General features: G+C 51.0%; 8 protein-coding genes across 8 annotated transcripts; 5 read left to right on the forward strand and 3 right to left on the reverse strand.

Annotated features, from left to right (window-relative positions):
- Positions 1–1,252: 1,252 nt before the first annotated feature.
- BU24DRAFT_2599 (uncharacterized protein) lies at positions 1,253–2,300 on the forward strand. Its single transcript, XM_033522483.1, has one exon. It carries the CDS (start codon positions 1,542–1,544, stop codon positions 2,148–2,150), a length of 609 nt encoding a protein of 202 aa, XP_033388874.1. The 5' UTR covers positions 1,253–1,541; the 3' UTR covers positions 2,151–2,300.
- A 150-nt stretch (positions 2,301–2,450) lies between these two features.
- BU24DRAFT_456603 (WD40 repeat-like protein) lies at positions 2,451–5,830 on the forward strand (the record flags this gene model as incomplete). Its single annotated transcript, XM_033531459.1, has 3 exons — positions 2,451–2,774; positions 2,882–5,650; positions 5,705–5,830. The coding sequence occupies 3 exons, from the start codon at positions 2,451–2,453 to the stop codon at positions 5,828–5,830; spliced, it is 3,219 nt and encodes a 1,072-aa protein (XP_033388875.1).
- Positions 5,831–6,465: 635 nt separating this feature from the next.
- BU24DRAFT_416213 (RING-10 protein) lies at positions 6,466–8,901 on the forward strand. Its single transcript, XM_033526394.1, has 2 exons — positions 6,466–7,398; positions 7,452–8,901. The coding sequence occupies exons 1-2, from the start codon at positions 6,574–6,576 to the stop codon at positions 8,721–8,723; spliced, it is 2,097 nt and encodes a 698-aa protein (XP_033388876.1). The 5' UTR covers positions 6,466–6,573; the 3' UTR covers positions 8,724–8,901.
- A 736-nt stretch (positions 8,902–9,637) lies between these two features.
- Positions 9,638–12,386, reverse strand: BU24DRAFT_338566 (uncharacterized protein; the record flags this gene model as incomplete). The annotated part of the gene is made up of 2 exons (XM_033523138.1): positions 9,638–11,197; positions 11,253–12,386. The coding sequence occupies 2 exons, from the start codon at positions 12,384–12,386 to the stop codon at positions 9,638–9,640; spliced, it is 2,694 nt and encodes an 897-aa protein (XP_033388877.1).
- Positions 12,387–13,308: 922 nt separating this feature from the next.
- On the reverse strand, positions 13,309–15,005 carry BU24DRAFT_403643 (uncharacterized protein; the record flags this gene model as incomplete). Its single annotated transcript, XM_033525588.1, has 3 exons — positions 13,309–14,421; positions 14,554–14,680; positions 14,806–15,005. The coding sequence occupies 3 exons, from the start codon at positions 15,003–15,005 to the stop codon at positions 13,309–13,311; spliced, it is 1,440 nt and encodes a 479-aa protein (XP_033388878.1).
- Positions 15,006–16,135: 1,130 nt separating this feature from the next.
- BU24DRAFT_416215 (glycosyltransferase family 76 protein) lies at positions 16,136–17,939 on the reverse strand. The gene is made up of 3 exons (XM_033526395.1): positions 17,603–17,939; positions 16,922–17,546; positions 16,136–16,871 (listed from the first exon to the last, which is right to left on the reverse strand). Exons 1-3 carry the CDS (start codon positions 17,907–17,909, stop codon positions 16,421–16,423), a joined length of 1,383 nt encoding a protein of 460 aa, XP_033388879.1. The 5' UTR covers positions 17,910–17,939; the 3' UTR covers positions 16,136–16,420.
- A 193-nt stretch (positions 17,940–18,132) lies between these two features.
- On the forward strand, positions 18,133–19,390 carry BU24DRAFT_487139 (cytosolic large ribosomal subunit protein L7A). The gene is made up of 3 exons (XM_033533433.1): positions 18,133–18,441; positions 18,512–18,588; positions 18,642–19,390. The coding sequence occupies exons 1-3, from the start codon at positions 18,370–18,372 to the stop codon at positions 19,273–19,275; spliced, it is 783 nt and encodes a 260-aa protein (XP_033388880.1). The 5' UTR covers positions 18,133–18,369; the 3' UTR covers positions 19,276–19,390.
- Positions 19,391–19,568: 178 nt separating this feature from the next.
- On the forward strand, positions 19,569–21,414 carry BU24DRAFT_416217 (NAD(P)-binding protein). The gene is made up of 2 exons (XM_033526396.1): positions 19,569–19,701; positions 19,757–21,414. Exon 2 carries the CDS (start codon positions 19,779–19,781, stop codon positions 21,207–21,209), a length of 1,431 nt encoding a protein of 476 aa, XP_033388881.1. The 5' UTR covers positions 19,569–19,701; positions 19,757–19,778; the 3' UTR covers positions 21,210–21,414.
- Positions 21,415–21,653: the final 239 nt, after the last annotated feature.

Consider the following 21,653-nt stretch of genomic DNA (forward strand, 5'->3'; position numbering starts at 1 on the left):
ATTCCGAGGTAGTGTTGAGTATATAGTTGCAATAGTTGAGGACAATCAACTTCGATATGGAGTCGATAGGCAGAAGGACACTAGCATGGATGGGGTTAAGGAGCGGCGTTGTAAGCTGACGGCGGTGATTGGTGAAGGAGTCAAAGGACCTCCGTGGCGCCGCTATTTTCCAATCTACTGTGTAATACTCCGTACTGGTATGCAAATTCGAGAATGGTTGATACATATTGACCTTTAACGCTGGCTCGTTGTTTGTTGAAACGACTCAGGGGAAGGAGAGTAGAGAACACTATGAATGCAAGCGCAAGGTTTACTTTGCTCGGGGCAACTTTCACATTTTGACAGTGATGTTGCCAGGTTTGGCGACATGAGACGAGCACAGATGGATATTGGGGGTTGTGTTGGGGGAAGATGCCTGCAGCGGACGGGTCCGAGCTACGTTAAAAATGAATTGCCACCATTCGGGCAAAACTGGCGCGTTGGACGTTGGATGTTGGACGGTGGCCACCCGCAAAGGCAGCAGAGAGGCACAGCAGCAGAGCAAAGCACAGCACAGTGTTATTCTACGAGAGGTCACTTCTTCCTCGGCCAGTAAGTAGCTCGCTCACTCGGAACACGAGACACGAGACACGAGGCTACAACAGGACTCGCAGGAGGATGCAGCCTCGGGATCGGGATCTTGGGATTTCGATTCCCACCGATACATGTTTGCGATACGTATTCCAAGTCCTCGTCAGAAGTCCCATACGAGCACTCCGTAGAAGCAAGGATAATAATGGGGAAGGAATGGTGGTGACTCGATCGCGGAATGGGAATGTTCCGAAGGGCATCGCGACGCTCAAAATACCTAAACGGATGATGGATGGATTGATGCTTCTGTGCCTCGAAGGAGATGCGCGCTCGCTCCCGAGAGGACATTGCCGATAATAGTTGTTTGCGTCCGTGGCATTGTACAAAGAACATGCTGGCAGAGCGGAAAAATGGTAGGACGCAAAGTATTCGGTACAGTGCAGGTCATTCGCCGAGGATGTATATGCAACGTTCCGAGTAGATGAATACTGGCGGTGATGAGCCCTGACCTGTGACAGATACAAGTAGGCAGAAGAATGTCAGAATGGAGTAAGGAAAGGAGAGAACGGAGAAACGATATATCATCTGAACATGAATTAGGCGAAACGATGCAAATGCTGATGCTGAGCTTATTATGCGTGCAGCCACCCAGCCTGCCAGTACCCGTCGTGCCGTCCAATCCAGCTTTGCATGACGCGACCGCGAATAATGAGAAATGAGCAAACTGGGATGTTGATTTGGAAAAAATAGGATGGCGGCGAAAACGTGATCTCAGGTGCTTATTCCTAGGTAACAGTAGCGAGCGTGTGTGGGTGCATTCGAGGTATCACTATCCGTAGAATAGAATAAAACAAAAGCTGTATTGTGCAATAACCATCATCGTCATGATCATTACCGAGTGTTGCTATTGTTGCTATTATTGTTGCTAGAAGTCAGGGGAGAATAGGGTGCAAAGCCAGTATAGGACAGTGATGAATGTATGTGCTATAGCCCTGCTAATAATGAGTATTACTCTCGTGATAATAATACTGTTACCTTTCTTCATCGTGTTCTACGGAATAACTAATGGTACAAGGTATTTACCTATTTCTGTAGCGGAAAGGTACAAGAAGATAGGTGGACGCGGTAAGGTAAAGCAAGGTATTTGTGCGCGCGTGAGTTGTGAAGAGAGAGAGAGAGAGAGTGTGTGTGTGTGGCCAACAAGCCCCCGGCTATCTCTTCCCTACTCCTCCTCCTTCCTCCTCCTCCTCCTCCTCCTCCTGTTAGACCCGGCCCTCGTCCCCGCCTTCAAACCACCTCTACCTCTACCAGCCCAGCCCAGCCTTCTATTCCCTTTCCCCCCCTCAAAGGACACTCCACTTCCACTTACACTTCACCACCCACTCCGCCAAAGTCGCCTATCCTACTCCAACCCCACTCCAACCTCACTCTACCTCACCTCTCCTTTTTCACTCACCTTTCTCTCTCTCGATTTCCGTCTCTCCTCTGTCTATCATCTCCTACAAAGACTAATCACGACTCCTTGTTTCGCCGCCTGTCAGCCGCTCGTTTGCGGACTACAAGACGCCTTCTACGACTAGACACAAGAAACTCTAATATTCAGGTCCTAGCCTTTGCTCGACTTGTCTCTTACTTGCACTCGATGGTTGTCTAAGGAATAATTCAGCTTCGTCCTCCGCCGAGCTCGACCCGTCCCATCGTCGCCACGTCCTGAGCCTCGCCTCTGCCTTCGCCTCCACCCCCTTCTCAGATCACCCTTCAGTGGACATATCTAGCCGTCCACTGAGGGTGTACGACTACGGAAAACGTCTGTCCAGGAGCACTCTTTGTCGTCGTATCTTCACTTCGCGGCCCTCGTACCAGGTCGTGACAGGACCAATATGGCCACCGTTCCGCCAAGCGGCTCACAAGAGCCCGGATCAGCAATATCCAAAAAGCCAGCCATAGACCCCTATGCAACTATCGGACAACTCTCTATCGCACCGGCAACACACACGACAGTCGTCACGACTACCACAACCACCACAACTTCATTTCCTCCCATGTTCATGAAAGCTCCGCGGAATCTGAGAGATCGGGACGCGAAAGAGTATCCCTTGGCAAATGCCCCAGCACCAGAATCCATCCGGAAATTCATGTTTAGCACAGGCAACGGTCAGGCTTGTTTCGAGGAAGCAGGTGACAGCGACGAGAAGATCCGCGAGGTAAGCTCCGCATAGATACCTGGGTAGCCCTAGGACACCAACCCCTCCTCTCCATGCATAACTGGAATTTCACGTTGATCTTATACTAATGATTATTGTGCACTCAGCACAATTCTATTTACGATGGTCTTCGCAGCGCAAACGGGACGATACAGGTCGAAGAGTCGTTCAGCGGACCCCCCGAGTTCGCAACGCCTAGCCGGATGACTCGACCCTCGACCGCCCTGACGCCAGTAGCTCGCCCCCCATCTAGCCGCCAGAAACGATCGTCTTCTCCTCCGTCTATCGCCGAAGCCGTTGAGATTGCGAGCTTGCAACGCCGCTGCAAGAAACCACGACCCTCGATCCAAGATTACCGAATTCGAAGCGGCCCACACGTTAACTCTAATTTCACTCCAGAGGATATGGAAGATGTAGTTCCTGCTACGCCTGATACAGATGTGTCTGGGCCAAGTTCATTCAAGATGCCACGACCCAAAGTGACCACGAGACGCTCCAACCTCAGATCTTCGTCCCAACAAAACCACTCGGCCTCGTGGCAGCTTCAGCAACCCGTTACCGGATCACCAAGTTCTGCGAAGCACATTTCCTCGGACTCGCCACGATCTGGGATGCAACGCTCCTCGAACGAGCACTCATTCTCCTCTTCGATCGTCGATGGCCCAGGAATAGCCGCCACACCTCCCATTGTCGAGACCGACCTCGAACCTATCGGTCCGTTCACGGCTGATGATGCTTCATTCAGCCACCCTGCTCGACCAGCGCCTCTGGACACACTTGCCGCCCAAGATGCCAGTTTGCCTAGTCCGAGTTTGTCTCCGATAACTGCTGCAGCAAGTCTCGCGCAGCACAATACTAATAACTCTTTCTCGGGCGATGCCGATGACGATTCGAACGATATCTCTAGCCTTGATATTTCACAGAGCTCGCTTCACAGGAATAGGTCCAACGATGATTTCTCGTCTTCTAGCCACAAACTTATCGACCTCTCTGACGCACGTAACGGGCTAAACATGAATCAACAGCTACCTACGCCTGCCCTCATGGATATACCTACGATGCTGGACTCCTTCGATTCTTTACCGGAAAAGATGAAAACCTACGTCATGTTCCAAATGCTTCGTAGATGCACGAAGCCAACCCTTCATTTCGTGGCTGACGTTGTAAACCCAGCCCTGAAATGCGATTTTGTAGCCTTGCTACCTCTTGAACTTAGTCTCAACATCATCAAATATCTAGACGTGCAGAGCATGTGTAGTGCTGCTCAAGTGTCTAAGAAATGGAGACATGTTGTTGACACGGATGAAACGGCATGGAAGGATCTACTCGAGAAGGATGGTTATGGACTACCCGAGGGAGAACTTGAACGCGCTGTCAAAGAAGGCTGGGGCTGGCAGTATCCACACTCAACAGAGAGCTATGAGCGAGATTTACGCCTGGCTCATACCTCGAGATCCGATACGGAGCATTCGCCTGCGCCAGGCTCATCTGGCTCGAACGGTATAGGCGGTTATACCGAGAGTGATGGAACCTCCCTCCGCCTCTCTGGACGAACAAAGAGAAAGGCCACCTCCAGGCATGGGCCTGCAAAGAAGCAACGAAAGAAGGCACCGTCGTCATCGAAATCGCAAGTGCCCATGTTCTCGCGCTCAGCAGTGCTCCGACAAGGTCCAATCGCCATCGCCGAAATTGCTGCCGCTGCGATACCAAGCCCACCAATCGGCCTGCCCAGTTTGAGGTCGATGCACCTCTACAAGTCGTTGTATCAACGCCATCATCTGATCCGAAAGAGCTGGATGGAGGAGGACACCCGACCCAAACATGTCGCCTTCCGCGCCCATGGACACCACGTAGTAACCTGCCTACAGTTCGATACAGACAAGATCCTTACCGGTAGCGACGATACGAATATCAATGTCTACGATACGAAGACTGGTGCCCTACGCAACAGGCTCGAGGGCCACGAAGGAGGCGTTTGGGCACTCCAATATGAAGGCAACACTTTGGTCTCTGGATCGACCGATCGTTCGGTGCGAGTGTGGGACATCGAGCGGGGTAAATGCACACAAGTATTCCAGGGACACACATCCACCGTGCGATGCCTAGTCATCTTGAAGCCTACCGAAATCGGCGAGACTGCAGATGGGCAGCCGATCATGATGCCAACTGAGCCTCTGATTATTACAGGATCGCGCGATTCCACACTGCGTGTGTGGAAACTACCCCAGCCTGGCGATAGAAGCATCATGCAGACAGGTCCCCCACAGAACGATTACGACAACCCGTACTTCATCCGAACTCTTTCTGGGCACCACCATTCCGTTCGTGCCATCGCAGCACACGGTGACACCCTAGTCAGTGGCAGCTACGACCATACTGTACGTGTCTGGAAGATCTCGACTGGAGAGGTACTGCAGCGCCTGCAGGGCCATAGCCAGAAAGTGTACAGCGTCGTTCTTGACCATGCTCGAAGCAGGTGCATCAGCGGTTCCATGGACAACCTCGTGAAAGTATGGTCTCTGGAGACAGGACAATGCTTGTACAGCCTTGAGGGTCACACGTCGCTTGTTGGACTTCTGGATCTGAGTCACGAACGCCTCGTGTCGGCAGCGGCCGATTCAACACTGCGCATCTGGGATCCTGAGAATGGACAATGCAAGAGCACCCTTTGCGCCCATACAGGAGCCATCACCTGCTTTCAGCATGACGGCCAGAAAGTCATTTCTGGTTCTGACCGAACGCTGAAGATGTGGAACGTCAGGACCGGCGAATTTGTCAAGGATCTATTGACCGATTTGAGTGGAGTCTGGCAAGTCAAATTCAACGAGCGCCGATGCGTCGCCGCTGTTCAACGGAACAATCGAACATATATTGAGGTAAGCACTGCAGGTACCTTGAGTCATAGTCTGAAGCTAACAAGCACGTTGTAGGTCCTAGATTTCGGAGCCTCGCGTGACGGCGTCCCTCCTGACCAACGAGGACGCAGAATAGTCGTCAACCAAAAAGGATACGAAACAGACGACGTTGACGATATCATTGAACCAGAGCCTGTATAGCCAACTCTGGTCTTCGCGAATTTCCCTTTGAGTTTCACATAGCCTTTGAGCATGATTTTGAAAAAGCAATACCCCTTATGCGATCCCCTTCGATTCGATGAGCGCTCGGTCTGCAGAGTCAATTGGACTCGATACGTCATTACTCTAACATAATGTAAACGGAACCGGACAGGTGGACACATTAGATATATCCTACATTTTCCTTTGGGCGGCGTTATTTGCATCATTTTTTAAACACTGGACCGATTTCCAGCAAACTTCAACGATGGGTGTTTGGGCAGGCTTACGTTGCATATTCCGGCGTTCTGATTGCGGATTCCCATTTTCATCTTTAGCACGCTTCTTCCTTAATGCGGAAGACAACAACACTATAGTAGTAGTAGTACGCAGTCATTAGGTGACAACATGGTCCTTTGATGGGCCACTTAGTATGAATCAAGAATATGATTAAAAAAAATTAAGCAAATGGTTTACCTCATTTTGAATTGCTTCAATATCCTCAACTAATTGTCTATGTGATTGATTTGTATGTTGGTGTATTCGGTCCAGGTAGTCGTTTGGAGCTACCCATGCGCGCCATGGTCCATGCGGATTAATAGTGCCCGCAATCGTTCCCGTCCCACCAAAACATGTCCGCCATCTAACATAATCGCGAGACCTCAGTTCCAACCATTCGCTCTCTTCTCTTACGTTAACGTAGACTTCATGTCCGTTGAGATGCGCAAACTACTATATCTCTCGTGATGCCCGCCTATTACTTCCACATTACTTTCGAACTCTACCCATCGAGGTCTTCCCCAGAAACGACGTACACCCCACCTCCACAAACCGACATCTTCACCTCCAGTCTTCCCTCACACGGCTCGTCACCCTGGGGCATACCTACTCCCAGCTCGGCAAAGTCCAGTTTCTCCAAATCTCCCGTCTCAAGCAGCGACGTGAACCGCCTCACTCGTGCCCGCGAACGACCGCCAGCTCCCCGTCGCTTCAGTCATCGTGCTCAACAAACCTTCCCCGAGCTTCACGACAGCCCCGTACCGATCGTTAAGCCCCCGAAGAGACCGGCACACAGGCGGACGCAAAGCTTTGCCCCCAGAGATTGGCGCTTCGACACCATCTCCATCCAGAGCATCGACATGAATCCCAGTCCAAGCGAGGAAGGCACCATCCGGGCGCTCAAGCAACCTTCACATGCAACGAGCTCCGGGGGACTAGCTACCAAGGGCAAATTCATACCTTCGGACCTCAAGGACACAGAAGTGGGATGGGGTGTTGTTCATCTGTATAGAGAGGGAGAGGAGACACCCGGTCTATACGATGAGGTCAAGGATGGCGCTTTCAACGAAGAGGACTGCACAACATTATGCATACTTGCGGTGCCATCGTACATGACACCCTCAGACTTGCTAGGTTTCATGGGAGAGCAGACGAGGGAGCACGTCACTCATTTCCGTCTGGTGCGGACGAGTAGAGCGAACAAGTATATGGTCTTGATGAAGTTCCGGGAAGCTAAGAAGGCGCGAGAGTGGCGGAAAGAGTGGAATGGCAAAACATTTAATAGCATGGAGGTAAGTTTATGCACATTCTGTGGCTTCTTCGCATTGCTGACCATGATCACCAGCCTGAATACTGCCATGTCGTCTTCGTCAAGTCTATAAGCTTCCAAACATCATCGGATGGCACCAACCACGACCCATCCTCATATCCGGACCTCACCAACGATCCATTCACGCCTGCTTCTACCAAAGAGCCCACTGCTCCCCTCCCATCGACAGTCGACTCACACTCCCTGACCACGAAACCCTTCGCACCGCCGACCCCTTCGCTCGTCGAGCTGCCAACATGCCCCGTCTGCCTCGAACGCATGGACGAAACCACCGGGCTGCTCACAATCCTCTGCCAACACGTCTTCCACTGCGCATGCCTCGAGAAGTGGCGGGGATCAGGCTGTCCCGTCTGCCGATACACACAAAACGACGCGTTCGCGAGCCTACGCGACGGCGACACCCCAGACAATGAATGCAGCGTGTGCGGCTCGACCGCCAACCTCTGGATCTGCCTCATCTGCGGCAACATCGGCTGCGGACGCTACGACTCGGCGCACGCCTTCGCACACTACGAAGCCACCTCGCACACGTACGCCATGGACGTCGTCAGCCAGCACGTCTGGGACTACGCGGGCGACGGCTACGTGCACCGACTCATCCAGAACAAATCCGACGGTAAGCTCGTCGACCTTCCCGCCTCCCACACCTCGACCACGTACGCCCCGTCCAGCATGACCGGCTACTCCAACGACACGGTGCCGCGGGAGAAACTCGACAACATGGGCATGGAGTACGCCTACCTCCTGACCTCGCAGCTCGAGTCGCAGCGCGCCTACTTCGAAGAGCAAGTCGAGCGCGCCGCCGACAAGGCCGCAAAAGCCGCTTCCTCCGCCGACGACGCCAACCGCGCGGCTGCCTCCCTCTCCGCGTCCCTCGCACGCCTCGAATCCCGCCACGCTGACGCGCAGGCCAGCATCGCGGCGCTCGAGCGCGACAACACACGCAACGCGGCGCGCGCGGCTTCCGCACAGGACCTCGCCCGCAGCCTGACGAAGCAGTTCAAAGAAGAGCAGACGATCAACGAGGCCCTGATGACGAGGATCGCGTTCCTAGAGGGGAAAGTCAAGGACGCGGATGACAGGGCGAAAGCGGCCGAGGAGCAGAAAAGGGACCTCGAGGAGCAGAATCGAGATCTGAGTTTCTTTATATCGGGGCAGGAGAAGTTGAAGGAAATGCAGGGGAACGAGGTGTTGGGACTGCAGGAGGGGGAGGTCGAGGCTGCGTCGGTGGAGGTTGGGGAGAAAGGGACTGGGAGGAGGAAGGGGAAGGGGAAGAAGAAGAACTGAGGTGAAGTACTTGTTCATTCATTCTCCTCGTAGGATTTGATAGTATTCATTTCTCTCAGTCTTTTCCTTGTAGCGAACAGACGGACGGACGGGCAAAAAAGGAGTTCCTTTGCGATTTTTACGATACCCCCTTGGTTCCCCCCCCCCACTTAGTTATAGAGAGTGAAAAAGAGTGCCCTTCATTATATCAAGGGGCACTTCACTCACACGTGCATACATACCTCATAGTAGTAATCAACAACATACACCACTCTCCTCCATCACTCACTCTCTCAGATCTAGCACAGCACCATTGAAGCAAAAAAGGTTCAAGAACTCAGTGTAATCCATTTCCCCACATGTTTTACTCCGTAAAGATATGCTAATTCATTTCATAAAAAAGAAAACCACCGTCCATGACTTTGTTGTACTTGCTTGCTTGTGTTAGTAGTTGTTGTTTTCCAGCATTTGGTTTCGTCGTTCATGGCCGTGTCTTATCGTGTCGTGAGAGTCATTAATGGAAAGGAAAAGGGAAAAAAATGCAAAATAATGCATGCCGGACCACAAGTGGAGGATGGACATGTGGAAAAGGGGTGAAAAGGAGACAGAGGTCCCATGATACAAGCACCAGTCAGAACCCATTAATCAAACACCATTACCCGTGACAAGTCCGACGCCTCGTAAAGGAAGAAAAAAGGAAAGGAACAAAAAATATACAAAAAATGTACCTCACCCCGAAGGCGAAGCAAGACACCGGGAGGATGGCGTCCGAAGGTTCACAAATATCCAGGAGTCGTGAGAGGCAGTATCCAGAATATAAGATGGCCAGAGAATACCTCGGACAAGGTCTGTGCCGATGCCATCAGTGCCGATGTTGCTGATCAGACCAGATGTGTCATGAAAAAATATCGTCATGTTGCTCGGTTGTCGACATCTCAGAACCAGTCGTCGTCATCCTTCTTTCCGACTGCACCAATCTCTTTGTCGAATCCCAATCCCATACCAAGGTCCATCTTTGGTGCTTGGATCTGGGGCGGTGGCTGGGATTTCTTAGTGGGCGATGCCTTCACGGGGCTGCTAGGACCTTTCCCATCGCCAGCACCCATTCGCACCGTCTTCACGTCCCAATCATCTTCGAGGCCGGCCTTGATCCAGACCTTAACTGCATCGTGCACAGCACCATAGAATTTGGGGTTGCAAGCACGCAGATGACCCATCAATTTCTCAAATCCGGAAACTTTGCATTCTTGACGGAAGGTGTTACGGGCCTCACGAGTAGGCAGAGAAGCGATGATTCCATTGAGAAGGTCGATGTGTGTGGCAATGTAGTTAGTCGCATCCCATTCCACTCCTCCGACATATGGTGCTGCAGGGACGATGGCACGAGGTCCTGGGAAGTGAGTCTTCGCAAACGATGCTGGAGCCGTGTCCTCGGATTCCTGCCTGGGCAACGGTACAACATTGAGGTGGTGAATGAAGATCCAGAACACCTCCTTGGTCACATTTGTTATCTCCTTGCACCAGACTTGATATGGGCGCGGCTGGTGCATTTGCAGAATAAAGGGTACCGTTGAGGATTCCTTCTCCTTAACAGGATCCTTCAGGTAAGTGAGCAGCTCACGAGCGCGGCAAGAAAGCTCAGACTCGTGAGCAGAGGAGATATGGGCGAAGATGATCTGGATGATAAGCTCGCGGGTGGTGAATTCGCAGGGTCCCTTGTGTTCTTCATCAAACAACATGCCGAGCAAGGCAGGGTAGAGTTTGGGTGAGATCTCGGCGAATTGCTTGAGCGCTGAATCCGCAGTGCATAGTCCCTTGAGACAGCGGAGAACTTCATGGAGCAATTGGTCTTCGTGATCTTCGCGCCATTCGACTTCCATGATGCGGTAGAGCAACCCAACCAACTCGGTCATGCCACCCTCGTGTAGGAACAAGTCAACCCACTCCACGGTCTCATTTCGCAGAAGGAGCCGAAGCTTATGAAGCTTCCCAACTTCCACATCCTGAGGCTTGGTCGTCTTCTTCATATAAGTAACAAATTCATCGGGACTGGAGGATTTGGCACTCTTGGACGAAGACTTCTGTGAAGTATTTGATACCAAAGAGCGTGTGGAGGGCGATTTGGGAATTGGGGTTGCTTTGGAAGATGTCTTTCTCTCATTTCCGGGTCGCTCGGGCTTGGCCTTCTTGGTTGGGGAATCGCCCTTGCTAAAGGTGAAGGTCCTGCTCCTGGGGCGTTCCCGTTTGGTAGAGGCACCAGTCTTGCCGTCTCCTTGTACCTCTTCATCGGAGCCATCGCGTGACTTGGGCGCCTTTTCAGATGTCCACTTGGTGTTACTATTTCCTGAAACATCTGTCATCGAACCCTGAGCAGATGTTGCACGAGACATTGTCTGTGGAGTGTCAAGCTTGTGTGTGCGAACAAAGTCGGCTTTGACCTCAAGCTTTAATGTACGCATTGCCGTCCGCTGATGTTGTGGGATATTACGGGACTCCTGTAACACCGTGTTAGTCTAGTAACAATAAGAAGTACATATTAGCAACACTCACAAGGACGGCTTCGAATTCGGCATCGATCTGCTTAGGATCAAGTTTTGGGGGAGGGGTAGGCCCAATGTAGACTTCCTTCGCTTTGCCATTGAAAGCAGCGACAGCGGCCATGACACGGTTTGGCTTCTTCCCAGGGCTTGCATCCCGCTTTGAAGCTCCATCTTTCTTCTTGCTATCCGAGTTCGAACGACGTAACATACTCTTAGCAGAGATGCTTTTAGAAGATGTCGACTTCTCTCCGTTGCCTTTGGTCTCACCCAATGGAGCTCGCTCGGTGCTTCGCTTCTTCGTCAGGGTTTCGAACAATCCATTGGAAGAAGTATTAGGTAGAAAGGTCGACTTTGGTCGTTCTTTGCCAGCAGGCTTCTGCAGTGAAGGCTGTCCGTAGTCGAAGAAGTTGCGCTGCTTAGAGGGAGAGTAATTCGAAGGGGTGTAGAGCCTCATCTCGTCTTCGATGCTTCGGCGATCGTTGAGAGGAACCTTGCTAGTGGTAGTCACTTCCTCGAAAGGCTGCGAGCTGAACTGTGCCCAGATAGGTGTGATCGCGGGTTCAGTTGCACGAGCAGAACTCGGTGGGGTGGTATTTTCTTTATCTTTGGGGAGGGCTACGGGTTCTTTTGTAGAGGAGTGCTTTGCCTTGCCAAAGACCGCAGCAAGATTTGTTGTTGATTTGGTCTTCTTAGGCTTATCGGTTGCTGTGGTGTCCTCGCGCGCTCGGCTCTTGTCCCGCGAGTGATTGTTGTCCCTGGAGCGGTCCTTAGCTCTCGCGTCCCTTTCTTTGTCTTTTCCCAGTGAACGCAGTGAAACAGAGCTGAGTGTCTTCTTGTGGAGGCTCTTTGTCGGGCTGCCGGTCTTTGTGTCTTGTGACTTCTTCGGTGAAGACGGTGGTTGGATAGGAATATTCTGAACCTGGCTCCTCAATTGGTTATGAGGATGGTCTGGTGGCAGAAAGGATGCTCCGGCATTCGCGATGGGGTTGTAAAGGCGACCTTCGGGCTGGGCCTGGCTCAGAGCACTGCCATCGGAAGGGGAGCGTTTGTGGCTCTTGGGAGCAATGATAGACTTTAGAACTGAAGATGACTTGTTGCGTCGATGTTGGCCTTCGGTTGGCCTTGTTGCTGGTATCGAAGCCATCTTGAAGCAATGCAGTGGTCACGAAGAAATAAATAGTGGGAAGAAGAGGAAGTAAAGGCCGGGATCGCAGGGCAAACCCCCGAAGTAAGAAACAGAGAAAACGTGTTATGGCTATATGGGAAGGATGTTTGATATTAAAGTGAGCAGTGTTGTTGGTTGAGATTGCTCTGCATAGCTCGTGCCTGTGGTTGCGTTGTTTCCGCCAAGTAAACACAACAATTCGTTTCCACAGCGACCCCGACAACCCGACCCGGAAACCCCACGCACCCCAGATCCATCAACGACAACCAAAACATTCTCGATTGGGGCCACGACATGACTCGATGATCATTCTACGGCAAGTCCGGATGAAGATGCATAAAGACTAAAAGTTCCCCTCTTTCACTGATCGCGCGGCTTGCATTGCAATTGTGGTTCGGAACAGTTGACATTCTCTAGAAACTACTTGCTATATTGATCTTATATTCTGACAATAAGCAATAGAATAAAACTAAGGAAGAACAACTGAAAAAGAGAGCTTATTTTCTTCCTATAACTTGAGAATAATAGTGTCATGCATTCATTATCTAGCCTTGCAGCTATCATGAACGCTACAGAGGGTTGACACGTCGGGCTGGCTACCTGCTACCTTCATGTATCTTCCATGGAAGTAGGAGTGTACTGTAGCCAGTAACAGTCTTAAAAACAGTCTCAAACACTCCGCGATATGAATGCACTGTTGTGGGCATAGAATACTAGCAGGGAGCCAGCCCAATGAGCCAACCCTGTGTACATGAGAATGTAAAAGTGTCAGTGATACCTCAATATGATTGATTATGAACAAAACCTGGATCGAACCTCCACCACATCTGATACCACTTAATTACCTAGTAGACTTATACATCTCCCCTCCAAGTCGCAATAACCCCACTTATTACCATCTCTATCGATGACCCATACCACCATCAAGCCTCAAAAGCTCCCCAATAGTCAACCGTCCAAACGTCGGCATCTTCTTCGTACGATGGCTCAACCCAGCCGCAAGCACATTGGAACATCCATTCGTATTCAGACACAGCCCCCCGCCGCCTACACAGCAGGTGCCCGGCACGCAGACCGTTCCTAGGCCGCAGTCAGCGGTGGAATTGCACCTCTGGTAGTCGTCGCAGAAGCCCCCGCCGTTGAAGCAGAGGCCGCTGCCGCCGGACTCAACACCGCAAATGCACTCCGAATTGCTGCCGCAGGTTCGCAGGCTGCCGCAGCGGGAGTCGCAGGGCGGACGCGTGCAGACGCCGTTGGTGCAGGTGTTGCCGGAGGGGCATTGCACGCCGCAGCCGCCGCAGTTCTGGGGATCGGTGCTCACGTCGGGACATGTGCCATTGCAGAAGACGATGTTAGGGCCGGTGATGGGGCAGCTTGTTGGCGTGGGAGATGTGTCCGTTGGGAGTTGCGTTGTTGCTGTTGCTGTTGCAGGAGTTGTTGTGTTGGAAGCAGAGCGAGTAATGTTCGATGTTGGAACAGTCGTGGGAGGAACGAAGGTTGTTGCATTGGAGAGACTAACCGTCAAGTTGAAGGTGATCACTGTTGTTGGTACTATAGTTGTCGTAGTATTCAGAATAGTAGTAGTAATATTGGCAAGTCCAGTAGTACTGGTACTAGTACCCGTGATGGTAGTATTGAAACTGGCTGTTGTCGTGTTCGCACCATCCGTGGCACTAGTGCTTGTACTCCTAGAGAACGTTGTATTCTGAAATGGTGGTGTAGGGGATAATCGAGTAGTAGTAACAGTGGTAGCAGTCGCAACATCTGTGGCCGTGGGCGAACGGCTTTCAGACGGCGAGGTGACCGGAGCGGTACCTGTACCTGTGCCTGTGCCTGTGCCTGTACCAGTTCCAGTGCCCGTATTATCGGGATCGGAAGTCATGATAAGTGAGGTCGTAGACGTAGTGCCATTAAAGGTCATCGTAATGTTGTACGTAGTACTAATCTGGGCCGCCGTCGTACACGGGGCAGTAACTATATTCGTGATAGTCTTCGTCAAAGTGAACTTTTTCGTCTATAACTTTCATGTCAGTGATACAGTTGGGGGCAAGCACAAGGAGATACTGACTGTTCTTGTCACGGTAGTGGCTGTTGCAGTGACTCCCAGGCAGGAACATGCGCTGGCGTATCGGTCCCCTGGACATACTGTGGTGGCATAGTATGGGACGGTTCCGTAGGTGGTGGATCGATCGCGGGTGTAATATTGATCAAGAGGTGCTCGGTGCATCACAGGGGCAGGCCTGTCCGTCGGCGACGAACGTACGATTGATACGCTATCGTTTGGCAAGGTGGAGCATAGAGGCTTGGAGGTGAATTTGATCGTACATGTTGTCGTTATCGTTGTCGGTCTATCTTGTCAGTGAAATGAATCATACAGTTTCAATCCTGAATAGCATACTTTGGATCCTTCGTGTATGTCGTGGTCATGTATTTAGAGCAGTCTGTAGTTGCTCTGACAGGATAACCATAACCATATCCATATCCACTGCCTTTGAGTGCAAGAAGACAGTCGTCTTGATAGCAATATTCACGTTCTTCTAGGACATTTGCAAAAGAAAGGAAAGGAAAAGCGAGTGTAGACAAGTAGCGAAGCTTCATTGTGAGGGAATTGCGGAAATGGTAAAGCGAGCGAAGTATGGCCTATGGTCAGAGATACGGGCATCCCATCTTGATATAACAGTTTCTGTTGCCACCGACAGGAAGATTGGCATGGGTACAGACTGTTCAGATCTATTGATGAGCGTTGCATAGACAAAATTCCGTCCAAGTTTGATAGATTGCAAGACGGCAGAGGCGGTCTTACAAGGCAACATGCCGCAATAAGAGAGACCATTGTACGGCATCCGCATTAGGATGACTATTACTTGTATAAGCGAAAGTTTCTAGCTTGTGTAGTGACGGATGATCGAGTTGAGCTCATCGATAACAGAAACAGTATATCATTGCCAATTGAAATCTAGCTGCAAGTACACTATTCGTTACTAAATGCACTATTTGGGAGATATCCAACGCCCACGGTCTACAAGAGCGATTGATTGACGTCTTTAGGAATAGTAGAATTCGTAGAGTGGAAATTTGGGCCAAATGATTGGCAAGTCGCACCTTGTGTTGCACGCATTGTACACGGGGGAATGGTGGTCTCACAAACGTGCCGTTGGCAGACTAATGCAGGTACAAAGTTCAGAACGGTGTAGCTAGAAATAGGACCAAAGCAGGTTTTTGATCGTGAATACTCGTATTGTATTGTGGAAATGCTGCGCAGCTACTTCCATTTGACGGATGTGTTGGAGCTTTCTGGACCCCTGTGCCCATTGTCAGACTTAAAACCAAGGTGGCATGAATAAACTCATGTTAAAATGCCTTGCAGGGTTCATTTAAAGTCTCTATGATAAGTCTAGCTAAAATTTTAATCCAGAAGCAAATCGGTTTGTCATAAGGAGTACATACGGTCTACGGTCGTGAAAGTAAACCACACCGAACCCCTGGTATGGCTTAGACCGCGCTTCGATCATTTAGCTTCACTGTGATATTCATACCCACAGTTGCGGAAAATGTTCAGAAGACACGCACTGCTCACGTAGAGCAACGGTGGCTTAAGAGGTGTACCGGCCCGCATCACCATGGCTGTCATTCCACAACTCAACGTGCAACATCAAGCGAACCTGCCCCCGAAGTACATTATTGATATCACCCATGGTGGAACAATTTCAGAGTTTCATGCTGAGACCAGAAAATTGAGATGTTCTTAACTGTGATTGACTAGGGTAATTATTTCCAGCAAACGTGGTGGGTAGTTCTGTGCACTTGCAGCGACTACTAAAGAGTACACAGTACATGTACTATTCCTAGCTAGGATATGAGCTCGTGAAGGTGGTGGCTGGTTGTGCCTCACAGAGCGAACAGGAAAATGCAATGTATGATATGGTATCGTTACAAAGGTTAATGTTACAATTTTGGCGCCTCGCGGCTTTTGGAAGTACTTTTCGAATTTATGGCTTCAGTCGCTGCCAGATTCAGGCCGGGGGAAGAAAATTCGCGAACAAAGCACCCTGTACAATTCCGTACAAGACCATGAATCGCACTGCCCACTGAGGTTTCATGCTCGTCTGCTCTTTCGCCGAAGAGGATGCTGTCTGAGCTATCCACGTAGCTATGATTAAGTACCAGATCGGATAGCCGGAAGAAATCCGATTGACGATCTGGACGTGGAAATTCGTAGTCGCAAGAAGTGCAAGTGACAGTTGGGGTAATGCCAGTTGCGGAAAGTGACATATGGCTGTCGAAGAATCATTTGGTGGCGAGTCCTCCTTTGTTTGAGCCTTCCCATTAGACTTCAGCTGATCATGACCATGACCAGATGCCATTACAGTTACACTGGTCTTGATCATAAGCCAGAGCATTGGCGCAGCCATCAGGAATAGTGGCAAGTTTGGAAGAGTCCAGTATTTCAAGAAGCCGACATGCCTATTCGAAGCTGTTAGCGAAGATATCGAGCCAGTGAAGCCGTTACCTACCAATACCGTTCCTGAACCCACGAATAGATGCTAGGCAGAGCCTTCTTGCACCATGGCCTGACATTTCCATCGCCAGTCTTGTCTACGCAGTATTCGGAATATGCAAGATACTGGGGAAGTATGAGTCCGAATGGGAGGACTGCGCCAGCGATGCATGTCACAAACAGCCGGTGAGCGTCCTGTTTGTTCAACCTGAAGGTGAGGATGTCTGGAAGTGCAAGTACGACATCATACAAGAATATCAAGCCGCTCAATAAGCCGTTGCTCCGGATTAGAGTTGCTACTGCGAAGATCAAGCCTGAGCCCACCAAGGTTACATCCCGGTGTGCAGTAGCCATTCCATTGGTTGAGGTAATGTTTCTTGCGAGAACGTAGAGAAGCATCCCTGTGAAGTTTAAGAGAGAGAAGAGTGCCTCAGCGTAAGGGGCGATCAGGAACATGCTGGCGGGAGAGATGATATGAAGGCAGCTTGCAATGAATGGAACTTTGCGGTTCTGGTATGGCGCCAGGATGAGAGAAAGTAGACGATATAAAACAAGCACAGAGAGCAAGTGGCAGATATTTGACACGGCAAATCCGGCCAACACGTACTTCCGTACAGGAGCATCTGGATAGCCTGGAATGACTTTGATATATTCAGCACATAGGAAAACTATGGAAGTCAACAAGGAAAGGGCTCACAGTTTCCAATAACTCTTAGCAATTGGGAGTAAGCCCAACTGAAAGCCCATTCTTGCTCGTACTCGTAGCCTCTCTGGGCGGCCTTGACGAAGTAGATAGCATCCCAACGAAAGAGATTGAGGGAAAGTCGATCAATGAAAGATATCACAGACGAGTTGGTAGGCTGTTGAGCATCTTCATTAAGGAGTATGTACCCTGAGGTGTCATATCCGGGCGTTGGACAGACAATTGCAAGGAAAGTCAAGAATGATTTCCACGCCAGGAAAAGTGGCACTAGATCCTTCGCATGGTCGGTTCGAAGCATCATGTTAGTCGATTGAATTCATCGCTGTTGATGTGTGTCTTGATTGGAGGGGGCGGTCAGTCTTCCTGCAGGCATGCGCTAAAGACGAAAACCGTCTAGACCAAAGCAAGATCTGGTTAGCCCTCATCACCTTTTCGTTCCTACTCGGATTAACTATTCTGCCGGCCCCGAGACGAAAATTAACCGAACGCCAGCCCACTTGAACTTTCGATTTTCCTTTGCGCATCTTCAACCTCATCCACGCCGACAATTTTAACTAACCACAGGTCAAGGTAAGCATATCGCAATACCCTCCTCCCCCCAAATACAAACTACAATTGCGATACAAGAAATTGTTCGCAATGTTTGTTCTGGAAACTATGTTTTCTTGCAAAGGCTAGAGTTGTGGATGGCGCAAGCCTCCCTCTCTTACGAGACAGAATATCGCTAACGGTTCTGTTCTCTATGATCAGCCTCGGACAAAATGCCTCCCAAAGGAAAGAAGGTAGCGGCTTTCCCGCAATCAAAGGCGGGAGCTTCCTCCAAGAAGCCTAAGGTAAGTCTTCGCAATCCATTCTCAACCTCAGTTTTCGTTTCATCGCGTGGGTGCTAATTTTGTGATCCAGAACCCTCTCATCGAGAAGCGTCCTAAGAACTTCAACATCGGAAATGACCTCCAGCCCGCCCGCAACCTTGCTCGCATGTAAGTCAGAAAAGTCCGATGGTATTGGAAAAAATTTTCTAACATCATAATAGGGTCCGATGGCCCGCCTACGTCCGTCTCCAGCGCCAGAAGAAGATCCTCAACCTCCGTTTGAAGGTTCCCCCGGCGATTGCTCAGTTCACCCACACCCTCGACCGCAACACCGCCACCCAGGCATTCAAGCTCCTCAACAAGTACCGCCCTGAGACCAAGCAGGAGAAGAAGGAGCGTCTCACCAAGGAGGCCACCGCTGTCTCTGAGGGCAAGAAGAAGGAGGATGTCAGCAAGAAGCCCTACGCCGCCAAGTTCGGTCTCAACCACGTTGTCGGCCTCGTCGAGAACAAGAAGGCTTCCCTCGTCTTGATCGCCAACGATGTTGACCCCATTGAGTTGGTTGTCTTCCTCCCCGCCCTCTGCCGCAAGATGGGTGTCCCATACGCCATAGTCAAGGGCAAGGCCAGGCTCGGAACGGTCGTCCACCAGAAGACCGCTGCCGTCCTCGCCCTCACCGAGGTCCGCTCCGAGGACAAGAGCGAGCTCTCCAAGCTCACCTCTGCCATCAAGGATGGTTACCTCGAGAAGCACAAGGATGCCACCCGCCACTGGGGCGGTGGTATCATGGGTGCCAAGGCCAACGCCCGCACTGAGAAGAAGAGGAAGGCCATCGAGAACGCCATCAAGATCTAAATGAATTGATGTAAGCGTTTGGCGGTGGGTATTCATGGTTTTTATGGCGTCTCCATTACTTGCATGTAGGGCTCAGAATATGGCCTTGGTGTTTTAGGACAGTCAAAAGCACTAGCGTTTTATGGCTGAAAATGAATCTTCATGAACTTCATGGATTACTCACTCAATTATGCGGCGACAAACTTTGACCACTAGCGGATAATCTAAATCGTGACCGCCCAACTTTGTACCTGACAGGACTCCTTTAACCTACTGCCTACTTAGACCAGATGAACCCCCCCTAGCTGCCCCACCTTACCCAAACGACGACCCTTATCGATCGTCCCTTCCCCGTCCCCTTCCCCCACTACCTTCAGCTTTGTGTGTCCATACACCTCTTAGATACAAACAACATCCAACCGCGGCACTACTGTCCTTACTATCCAAGTATGAATACCATTCCCTCTACTGTTCCATCATGGAGACTTACACAAATTGCTAGGTAGTAATCCAAACCGGGCGCTATGCCGCTCACTGTACTCTCCGACGCGGATGTCCGAACGCTCCTATACAGCCTCAAGAAGGAAGACATTCTCGACATCCAGCAGAGTCTCGCCGATGCTCTTCACTACTACTCGACCGCGACCGAGAATGACCAAAACGGCTGCTGCTCAACCTACCAGCCCCTTCGTACTAAGCTCAAACGTCCAGATGGCCAAACCACACTGGTTATGCCAGCTTCCTCGAACGAAGGCTTCGGAGTGAAGCTTGTCACTCTCGCCGGTCCAGATGCGCCTTCTACATTCTCCAAACCGTCGAGAACCGACAGCAGTAGCACCGGTTCTGCTCTCCCCTCCCTGGACTCTCTCTCCCTCTCTTCGGAAAACACCATCTCAACAGCATCCTCCACCAACCCCGTCGCGCGAACCGAATCTCTCGAAAGCTCGCAGAGCACAACACCAAGAGGGTCCCTCACCCTCCTCGATAAGAACGGCAGCACACGAGCCCTCATCAACGCCGAAGAAATCACCGCCTTCCGTACCGCCCTCGCCTCAACCATGCTCTTCAATAAACGCCACAACGTGCACGACCTCCTCGTCTTTGGCGCGGGCCGTCAGGCATATTGGCACATCCGGCTCGCGCTCCTCCTCCGCGGTCCCGAAATCCACCACCTCAACATCGTAAACCGGTCTTACATGACCGCCCACAACCTGATCGAATCGCTCTACGCCCCCCACGATTCCCCAGCCTCATTCCCGCAGATCAACATCTTCGCCAACGAAACGCACCTCGCGCGCCCCAAGATCTCCATCCTGACCCCACAAGCCCAAGAATATGACCGCCTTCTCAAGAACACCGTCCGCCAATCCGCCGCCATATTCTGCACCACCCCCTCCGTCGAGCCTCTGTTCCCAGCAGCCTACCTCACCAACACCGAGGGCCGCAAAAAAGGCCGCTACATAGCCGCCATCGGATCCTACAAACCGCACATGCTGGAACTGCACCCGGACATCCTGAAGCAGAACGTGCAGCCGGAACATGGCCATCATTTCCACAAGCATGCGAAGACAGGAGGGGCGATCATCGTGGATTCCGTGGAGGCATGCTTGAAGGAGGCGGGCGAGATCATAAAGGCGGGCATCACGGGAGATCAGGTCGTGGAGATTGGAGAGCTGATTATGCTAAGGAGAGACGCGGAGCAGAGGCGTAGGGAAGGAGGCGAGGGTATAGATTCGGATTCTACTGGGAGTGGCGTCGAGTTGGGCGAGGTGAAGAAGGGGAAGGGTGCGATGGGTCAGGAAGAGAAGCAGAATCATTCCATAGCCGACTGGTTGCATAAGGGGAATGTCATATACAAGAGCGTGGGTCTAGGACTAATGGACGTGGTCGTTGGGTCCCAGCTCGTCAGGTTGGCCGACGAGAGGGGCATCGGGACGAGGATTGATAATTTCTAGTACCACGAAGGTAGCATCAGCAGCAAACGTTCGCGGAAACAAGAAAGACATTGGTGAGGGTGAGGAAGAGCGAGAGAATAGAAAACCAAGGATCATCAAATCCGCCCCTACAGAACTTAACATTCTACCCCTCTACCCAAAAACACTTCACGCTAAACCTATATTCCATAGAAAGACCAAAAAGCTTCCAAAAAAATGAATAAACAGCTTCCACATGATTTAATTTTGCCTCTCCCAGTTCAACCCCTCAGACATCCCAGACAGAGGCTTACTTATATCAAGTAGAAACGATACAAGCCTTCTTATGTTCGACTGTCAAGTTCCAGCACTGTGAGTTATATCTAATATGGTTAACCACCTCTCAAAACTCCATGAGGCGCTCGCTTTTCCAGCATTGTCGTTCTCAAGTCATTCACAAAAAGTGTTTGTTTTTTTTAATTTTAT

The sequence above is a fragment of the Aaosphaeria arxii genome (genome assembly GCF_010015735.1).
Source record: "Aaosphaeria arxii CBS 175.79 unplaced genomic scaffold BU24scaffold_1, whole genome shotgun sequence".
Taxonomy (NCBI): Eukaryota; Fungi; Ascomycota; class Dothideomycetes; order Pleosporales; genus Aaosphaeria; species Aaosphaeria arxii.